The 10,175-nt window shown below is 39.8% G+C and overlaps 1 protein-coding gene across 3 annotated transcripts in view; it reads right to left on the bottom strand.

Annotated features, from left to right (window-relative positions):
• LOC106900882 (protein FAM122A-like) overlaps positions 1 to 10,012 on the bottom strand; it is an 18,151-nt gene extending 8,139 nt beyond the window's left edge. The window contains exons 1-3 of one of the 3 annotated variants that reach the window (XM_014963132.1): positions 9,769 to 10,012; positions 7,008 to 7,086; positions 1,987 to 2,043 (exon numbers count right to left, since the gene is read on the bottom strand). In XM_014963132.1, coding sequence (XP_014818618.1) covers positions 1,987 to 2,043; positions 7,008 to 7,086; positions 9,769 to 9,842 — 210 coding nt within the window. In that variant the 5' untranslated portion in view covers positions 9,843 to 10,012. Of the gene's footprint in view, positions 1 to 1,986; positions 2,044 to 7,007; positions 7,384 to 9,768 lie in introns of those variants that run through there. The other 2 variants (XM_014963131.1, XM_014963133.1) reach the window with 2 other exon arrangements.
• Positions 10,013 to 10,175: the final 163 nt, after the last annotated feature.

The raw sequence follows: 10,175 nt of genomic DNA, 5'->3' as shown, positions 1-10,175 counted from the left end.
CTCTGGAGACATTCAAACCCACCTGGACACGTTCCTGTGCAACCTGCTCTGGGTGGACCTGCTCTGGGAGGGGGTTGGACTGAATGATCTCCAGAGGTCCCTTCCAACCCCATGGGATTCTATGATTCTGTGAGAGGATGACAAAGATGCAGCAGGAGAGACCATCACACAAGAAGTGCTTAAGGGACTGGCTGTTTCTCGAGCAGCCTTTTTATTTTCATTACTATCCAAGAGGTAGCTATGAAACTGAGCAATGACAATATGAACCAAACGTTTTGCATGTGCTAGAGTATCTTTAAGCAGTCTAGTACAGATACTAGAAAATACAGACACTGCTCAAAAGCATGACTGGATTCTTACCTTCATCTATGTTATAGTAACTAACTAGAGCCTGTCAGCATCTCATTTGCAATGCAGTCTTTTTTTTCTAAAGCATTATTAAAATGGATCAAAGAAGTAAAATTAAACTAAACGTTAACACCAAGTTAAAGTACAAGCTTGACTCGATCCCCTCTTTGATAGGCACCTTCCCTTAATACTAATATATAGTAACTTGATACTGTCCAGTCTGTGGAATGAGTTAGTAGATTCCCTAATTCAGTCCAGTTCACAAATAGAAGTAATAGAATAGTAATAGAAGAACTAAACATCTTCACAATCTTCATCATATGTAGAAGGAGTCTTATTAACATAATTCAACTGTGTGACTGTTTGCTGAGATTTGAAAGAGATCAGAAACACAGAAATGGGAAACACGGGTTCCCAAATGTGCCAGTAAGAACACAGGACATGGAATTTCAACTTGGGAATTTAATGAACAAACACAAACTGGGATATGTCATTGTTTGCTTTAATAAATGTATGGAACAAGGATGAATACAAAAGTATTTAAAAAAAAAATATCTGAATTATCAAATTTTACTTCATGTAGTACAGTGGAGCCACAGGAGTTGATTCCCTTGCTCTCAGCATATTTACATATCAATCCAGAGCTTTTTTATGCAGACAAAAACAGCTCTACAACTGACCTGTGTGCTTCAGAATCTCTTTAGGCATATTCACGTAATGAAAGCAAGCAGTTATTTTCATCAGGATTACTATGCACGCACCTGAAATATCTGAGGTGGGAAGCAGAAGTGCCTCCCATCACTTCAGACATCAGACCCTGAAAATGCTGTCCAAAAATCTCTGAATTGTTTTCTTTACTTTTCACCCTGTAAAAATCAAGCCCATCCATTGAAAACTAGCAAGCTAAAAGATGTATCTCTAAAAAAAAAAAAGATTAAAAAAAAAAATCAATCATCTTCAAGCTAATTTTATAAAGATTCTACTGTCAAAAAGTCAGCATATAAAATGGAGGAGCCGCCAAGAGCTTGTTGATGTTTTCTGGCAGCAGTGCTATTTAAGCCTGCTCAGATATTTGCCACCCCCTCCCCCTTCCCTTCCAAAGTGTTTGCTGGGGCGCCCTTTGCTCCCACCCGTGCTGTGACAGCACAAGTACCGTGATGTGGACAAGAAAATCCCACAGATGAAAAACAGCCCAGACAGAAGAGTCCAAGATATTTTTTAGCCCGAGCACTTCCTTATCCAGTTCATTTTCTGGCTACACAACAGTCTTGTGCCAACACAAGTTAAGGAACACTTTGTTATTGGCCCTGAATATTTATGCTGGCACTGCTGCCAAAAACTTGGTGAAATTTTACCCTTAGGGTTTACATTAAAGATTTCCTTTCTGAAATGTCCATTTTAAGATTTCTCTTCCTGCTCAAATCTTCTCACTAGTAGATGGAATATACTTTATGAAATTTAGAGCCTTTACTTCTGCAAACACCTTGAACTGACAGACCACAGCAGATGCTGTACTGCAGTCTCAAAGTAAAATCTGTAGGCATTTGAAGGACATTACACATCAACCACAAAAAAACCCAAACATGACCACCTACAAAAAAATATTAAAATTAAACCAAAATTAAAATCTGTGCTTACTTGTTTGATTTGATGAAGACGGCTGCTAGGAATACGGATGGGAGATGATGGCACAAACTGCAAAACAAAGCCACATAACAACTGAAACACACTTAGAAACTACAGGAGAGGGAAGAGAAAGGTGCAGGAATGTTAGTAACCACTTTACAGTGGTAACCCACACTAAAAAACGTGGTTTTTTTTTTTTATAAAACACCCCCAACATTCATAACAATCTCATTATACACAAACTACATTAATTACTTTAGGTATTTCCATTTTATACTCCTTTCTTTGCTCACAGATCCTAACTGGTATCAGCCTGGCTTTCACTTCATTTCCAGGCAACTAGAGCTCACAGCCTGCTCCACAGAATGAAGCTGCTTTTGACTAGCACACTGACACCCTTAATATAGAGGGTTGCATAAATATTTTCATTTAAGTGATGCAGAATATTTTCATTTAAGAGATGCATAAGTCGCCCCAATAGATCCTTTAAAAATACAAAGCCAAACCAACCCACTGTGCAAAAAGGTTCCCAGATCATTGTCTGCCTATCAATTAGTACTTTGACAGGTGAAAAAAAAAAATAAATCAGCTATTAGAAGGCCAGCAAAGAGTTAAATACCTTCAGAATCACAGAATTACAGAATTAACTAGGCTGGAAGAGACCCTCGGGATCATCGAGTCCAGCCACCAGTCCAGCCACCAGTCCAGTCCTTCCTTATGGTTTCTCAAGAGTTTCACCAATTCAGGTGAAATTAAAGATGACATCACTAAAAATGGTCTTCTAATTTCTTCAGTTTTGCATCAAGATCTCACTGAAACGCTATGATCTAAAACTGCATACTCAAAGCTAACTATTAAAAAGTCATTATTTTCTTGCACTATCATTTCCTTTCATGTATTTCCCACCCCTCAAATGTTTGAACCGCAGTCGACTTTTGTTCAGGGATGAAAAAAATTCAAAGCTAAAGTCTTGAATAGAGGTTTGAACTACTCTGTAAGCTGACAGCCCCTCCAAAACACAAGGTGCCTTTTTCTAAATGGATGTGTGTTCAGCAAGTAAGGTCTGCATTATTATTAAGTGTTTATCTACTGCATAAAGTGCAGTATGAGGCTTCATCCTCTTCCAGCTCTTCATTACGCTAAAGTTGGGGAACTAACAAACATTCAGTTAACCATTTACTGCACCATCTTCTAAATCAGTGCCAGGGAGACCACAAACATTTTGCTGTCTTACACACAAGGTTATGGTAAGTTATCACTGACTATTAATGCTTCACATATCCAGAATCCTCCCTCTAAAAAAACAAACATCAAACATCACGCCCTTTTTCTCACCAAAGATAGAAGCCCACCAGACTCACACAGGGGCTGTATAATGTTTGTGCCAGAACTTAGTCATAATCCATACTACTTAAGGCTAATGGCTATGTCTTGATTTGTTACTTCTGAAGTCCAGTTTAGGTGAGCTTTACTGTTATATCAGGCTCCCAAAAATCCTGTGCACCTAGTAAAAATTCCTCCAAGCTGTACCTTGAGCTGACCTTGATTCTCACACAGAGAAAAGGATGTGGACAGTAGTACATTCCTGCCTATTCACTCTGCCACTCCACAATAGAAATGCATTTGTTTCACTCATATTCTAATTTTATGACTGTGATCCCCATTCTTTAAGGTCTGACATGAATAGAATATATATGGCTCACAGTGTAAAACAAAAATTTTAAAAAGGTAGTTAAGTGTTCCTCTGAAATGGGCACAAACTTGAATGTAAGAAATTCCACCTAAACATGAGGAGGAACTTCTTTGCTGTGAGGGTGGCAGAGCCCTGGCAGAGGCTGCCCAGGGAGGTGGTGGAGTCTCCTTCTCTGGAGACATTCAAACCCACCTGGACACGTTCCTGTGGGACCTGCTCTGCAGGGGGTTGGACCAGGTGATATCTGGAGGTACCTTCCAACCCCATGGGACTCTGTGATTCTGTAGGATCTAACGCACTTCCTACATCCATTAACTCTGAGGATCCTACATGCCGTCTCTAACAAGTCACGACCCTTGTTTTGTCAATGCTTCAAACTCACTTTTTCCTTGTTTGTAGTCATTTGATTTAATTCTTGTGAAAAGAAACGATCAGAAGCCTCGGGCACTTTTAAAAGATACTTACTAAAGCAGACCACACACTTGTTAAAATTATGCTACCTAAATCCCCAACATTTTAAGAAAGCGCAGAGCTTAATAAAAAAACATTAAAAACTATGACACTACACGGAAGAGAAACAGCTTCCCCTTGCTCCCTTCTCCTGTGTAATCCTTTCCGCTGCAGGAACAGCTTCAGCAGAGCCAGACTGGCAGGCAAGCACCTCGGGGGCAGCAACCCCTGGGGACAGCCCTTCCACTGCCCCCTCTTTGCTGCCACCACGAGCATCTCCAGGGCCACGCTGAACCCAACAGGGAACGTACCTGGCTTTAAAAAATAAAAATTAAAACCTAATTTTTTTAAAAAAAATAATCAACTTTTGCTGAAATGGTACCTAAACATTTAACTGCAGACTAAAATGCTTTGCTCAAACAACGAAACTAAACCCCCAACCACCCAACCAAAACAAAAGCCACCAAAATATTCACTCACTAGGATGCCACTGATACCTTCTGGAAGGAAAAAAAGAACAATACTGAGCCCAGCTGACCCTTCCCTGGCAGCTATATGTAGTGTCAGGGAACTGCAGACTAAGCCCCAGCCAAAATGTAGCCATCGTTATAAAAAAGTTGGAGTCAGACTTTGAGAAGCCGCTCAGAAAAGATGTTAGAATTCAGCTGAGCAACAGGACAGCCCCAACAGCCCTGAGGATGGAGCTAAACAGAGTACGACCTGCAGATACAGAGCATTTCAGCAACTCCTGTTGTTCCCATGGCAGTGAACACAACACAGATCACATAAATACTCATCAACTTTTTTCCACAAAGTTTAATGAAACATAAAATTTTAGCTGTGCTTATAATACTAAATTAACAAAGTTTCAGTCACTTACTGAATCTTTTCACTCTCTTTATTAGAGTTTACACTGCAATAAAGCTTGGATTAGTCTTCCTAAATACAAAAAAGTGTTCTTTGAAGTATACACTTTATCACCTACTTATTGTACAACTTCCTTTACCGAAGTAGATATCATCTAGCTCCTCAGAATATCTCTAACATCACAAAACTACACTTACTACTTCACTACAGCAAGAATATCAGGTGAGGTTGCTTAGGCTCCTTAATACTGAAAATTTAATTATTTTCACAAAATCATTTATCTATGGGTGATCATGGTTTAAGACCACAAAAGGATGAGATAATGTCTGTGTTGCTTTCCCATTTCATCTTCCTGCCATCTTCAACAGAACCAAAAACCAGACCATAATTTGAAGAAATACTTCAAGATGGACAGGGCACTGATCCAGCAGTCAATGGAGCAACTGATTTCAATTATACTTTATCAGCTACCTGGTCAGCTGGTGTTGAAGAAGAAAGTTAACTTTCAAGATGCTTTTTAACAACCTTCAGGTGAGGTGAAGAGTTAAGGACATGGTCCCATGCAGCTGGGAACACTGGTTCAGCCCAGAAGACTGCAAGGTCTATTATGGCAGCCGGAAGAGTTAGCCCCTCAGTGAACAAACTCCTGCTTCCCAGCAAGCACAGGGCAATTAGCATCATCTTTTTTGCCCAACAATAGAGGATCTTCAAAAAGTAAACAATAAACTGAGCTTTTGCCTTTGTTTCTCCTTTTGTACGACCGTAAGCATAAACAAATTTACCCTGAGCTGCCACCCTAAAAATATATATAAAGAAAAAGACTGTTGTTTAAAGAGATCTTTACCATAATGTTTTCTCTCAGGTTTTATATCCTAGCAGGAGAAAGGCTTTTCAACCAATCTTTCTAGACTTCTACATAAGTATCTCGGTTCTGTTACAGATGCAAACCTTTGCTGAAGTTGTTGTCCATCCTGATTTTAAAACAGAATTCTAGCTACAGGGCATCAGTCAGCCAAACAGGAGAGCAGTATTCTTCAACTATTAACAAATTGTTTCTAAAGCATCTTCAAAAGGTAACCAAGAAAACCCAGATAATTGTTGTTAGCATTATGGGGACTTTGTGTACTTGAAAGAAAAATGATACTACTCCCCTCCCACCCTAACATAGCTTATTTTTTCCAAAATGTTAATAACGAAGTAAAAGCACCTGGACACTATCCTGTGTCTACCTGTTTCTTAAGGCTTTAGTGGGGGAAAAGTTACATTTCTGATTACATGTGAAAGTCTGACCAAAGATTCCTTTCAGTTAGAGGAAATAACTACCTCACGCACCCTAACCCTTTAAGGGTCAGCAAACCGTGCTGTGTGGTCCTGTGCCATGCTCTAAATCAGTCCAAATCACACCCTTCTAGCACAACTTGTACGATACTAAAACAAGATACGCAATATTTTCTTTGGTCTTAGACTAATATTTTAAAAATTCAGATTTGGGGAGTTGCAATAACAAGAGTCAGAGAAAAGTTGAAATCACAAATGAACGCCTCAAAGAGATACAGAATCATCCACCCTGGAAGCCTCAAGATTCGTATTCTATCAGTTATATCTTGTTATAATTAATTGCGAATTACAAGAGCCTATTCTGTCGTCACTACAGAAAAGATAACATCAGAACATCACTACACTTTAAAAAAAAAAAAAAGAAATGATTAGCACACTGGTTACTGAACAACACATCCATGTAATTAGTTCTGCTTGTGAGCTACTTTTCTAACTATGACTTAGAACATCTGCTTGCATTTTATAAACAAAGTTAAAATCAAAAATAAATATAAGTATTGTCCAAAGCCAAGTGGTCTATAAATAACATTTCCTTATAGCTACAGCATATTAATGTCACAGTCTAGAGCTCTGTTTCTGTAAACCTGTGGTACTAGCTTCACAGAACGCAATCTAGTTTTCGTCTTTAACCTGTTTGCACACTTCTGCTCTGGACCTAATGCGGTTGGTTTAATAGTTTTCTTACCAGACTGTGACGATTCATAACCGTGGTGCTGTTCCTGCGGGTTCGCAGAACGTTAGCCTGGAACACCTGTGAGTTATCGCTGTGAAAAGAAACACTTGTCAAAGGCAAAAGCCATTTCCTTCCTATCAAAAAGCACCTGCTCATACAAGCTCGGCAGCAAATGCTACAACAGTGATCGTTTCAAGACAAAGCGCTTGAGAGCAGGTACGTAAGAACTCTTTTAGCTTGTTGGCAGAGAGCAGAAACCAAATTGCTCTTCCCCCAAGTCCCAGCTACTTCAGTTAATGGCTTTAAGTAATCACATTAAATCTTCAGAATAACTGGGAAAAAAAAAACAACAAACAAACCCAAAATGTTAAAACTGATCATTTCTGTGGGAATTTATGGTGTTGGGAATGGCTGCAGCTTGCATATTGGTTCAAATGGCATTCAACAGAGTAACTGAAACCAGCTTCAATGTCATACATAAAACAGAATTAAAAAAAATACAGTAGCTTGATAAATCTTATCACTACAAACATTTATCAAGTTCTCTACTTTTTTCCAGGAGAGGTTAAATTAAACATACAGTAAACCCAGTTTTTAAAGCCCTAAGACTTTTGACCACGGTCACGTTTCTGACAAGGAAGCAGTGCATCCGTTTAAATAAAGCAGGATTAGCTATTTGATATAAAATGAGCTCCTTTCCCAAGGCAACTTTAGTTCTATTGATTCCTAAAGCAAGTTTCAGTGGCCATCGCTAGCGTTAGCAACAGCCATGGATCAGCACTTAATGAATGAGACTACAGAAATTAAGTTTTACGGTCACTAGAATAAAAATTTTGAGCCATGATCCTGCAATCCCAATGCCTAAAAATCACTGAGGAACTGCACAGGCAAACAGATCCAAATGCAAGATTGTAATTAAATCCGAATTACAAGAAGTCACTGGGTCATACGTTTTTGCCTCAGCTGCTACCCTGGGATGAACAAAAGCACTACACAAATCCAATTTCTCGAAACTAAACTGAAAAATAGTATTACCTTGTTCTAAAGGCTAATAATCATAATGCACTTTTAAAGACATGTCACTAACAGTCCTCCCGTTTAAAATGCACAAACACGTAAGTTTTAGATAGCTTTTATCTAGCTGTAAATAAAAGATAAACAAAGCTTATACCCTGAAATAAAAGTGAACAGGAATTGCCAAAAGCACTGCGCTTTTCACCACAAAGAATGCTCTTCCTCTAGAACGTCAAATACAAATGACCAGACACCATTTACAATTTTCAAAGCAGTTTCACTCAGGTCCCACAAGAGATCAAACAGTTGCTGTTTGACAGGCAGCAGAACTGGAGAAATTTAAGAAATCCACGATGTAATGTTTAGAGGAAAGATTTATGCTGAGGCCAACAGCTACAAAACTCCTTTTTAGTGTAAGTGTACTGGCTGGTACACACATCCAACACAAACAGTACATCCTGAAATCCAGGGTCTGAATGGAGAAAACAGGCTGGAATGATTCTGTAAAACATTACCACGGGCTGAGTCCAACATTCAGTGCTAAATAGGAGAAGAGAGGGAAAGAAAAAAGAACCCACCCTGCAATATCCTTACCTTTAATCTCCCTTGAAAAAATACCAGAGCTGGTCCAGTCTTAGACTCACCTTTCACAGAAAATTCTTACAGTTCCCATTAAAAATCAATTTTATTTGGCATGAAAACGAGAATCAGAAGTTCTATGAAAGGTAACTTTTGTGATCTAAAATACTCCACTTAAAAATGTTCTCTGGCTCTATGGTAACTCATTCTCCAAGCTCCTTACTAAATCTGTTAATGAAGAAGTCAAAACAGGAGGCAGAGTAGAAAAAGCAAGCTGTTTGAGAGCAAGAGCTTTTGTTTCAGTTTACCCAGCAAAGCCATTCTGGAAAAAATTGGAGTTTCTTGCCAAGAGTTGCAATCTTGCAAAAAGATTTCTGCTGGAAAATTCCTAATGAACCTGCAAAGTGCTGCAATCACCTCAGATCAGTTCGATGGCATTTCAGTATAATTTGTATAAACCCCTAATGTACAGTGCATGCAGAGTTCCAAGGCAAGAGCTCATGCTTACCCTTCTACCTGCCCAGGCCCTGAAATAAATGATTTATTTCCAACATGAGTCGGGGATGTTGCTTTTTCTGTTCTTTTTTGTTTTAAAGAGTCAAGGGTCTCAAAGTTTGTAAGAAACAAAAGGCTAAGATCTTAAAAACCTCGTCTCAGTTACACGAGGAGTTTATCTGCTCAAAAATCTCCCTGAGGAACAGCTACCACTCACAATACTTCTATACTGCACAGAAATGTAAACCGATAGTTGTTTCATTATGTAAAAGAATTCCAACTGTGTTCACTCAACATTAAACCACAACCAAATAGGCGAGAATTAGTATTTTCGCTGTAATATAACTGTTCACCACTCTGCTACAAAAGATTTATGAGATTTGTTTGCCACTTGACATCTAGTTCCTTACAGAAACATGAAGTTTAAGGAAAAAAAAAACCACCAGCCAGTAAGTACTTCTCATGTATTACACTATCTTTTATAAAGTTTATTGTGAATATGCTCTCCTGAACTGCAGAGATACTACTGGTAGCAGCACATGGATCCCCCTGAAGTTAGATGGCAGCCACACCACGTAGCAGATGGGGCATCACCCAACATCATGACAGCCCAGAGAAGGCAAGAAACAGCACTCAGAGTTATCAACTCACTCAAACACAAAACCAATCGACAGACCATGCATACCCGAGAGCTCTCCTCCCAGGCCTTGCCTGAGGTCGCCACTGTCCCTGCCCTGTCAGACCGGACCTGGAACACATGGAAAAGGTCCAACTCCCCTTGCAAACTCCACAGGCTGCTGGCAACTCTCAAGCCAACAGAATTGGTATGGTCCGGCAAAACTTCAGGACAACTCATACATTTTTTTCTGAAAGCATTTACTGCTGTAATCGTACACAGTGCAGTCATTTATTTTTTTTACCAAACTTGAACCACTACAGAAAGCTCCCGCCATCCCCTCGACGCCCAAACCATCACGGCGGGACGGGCGGTGAGGAGCGACGCCCGGGGCTGGGACAGGGGACCCCGGCTCCCTGCACAGCGGCGCCACCGAGCTCCCCCCCCGCCGGGCCGGGCGCTGCCGCCGGGGCTGC

This window comes from Calidris pugnax, unplaced genomic scaffold, assembly GCF_001431845.1.
Source record: "Calidris pugnax isolate Ruff unplaced genomic scaffold, ASM143184v1 scaffold294, whole genome shotgun sequence".
Taxonomy (NCBI): Eukaryota; Metazoa; Chordata; class Aves; order Charadriiformes; family Scolopacidae; genus Calidris; species Calidris pugnax.
This window is presented reverse-complemented; position numbering and strand designations above follow the sequence as displayed.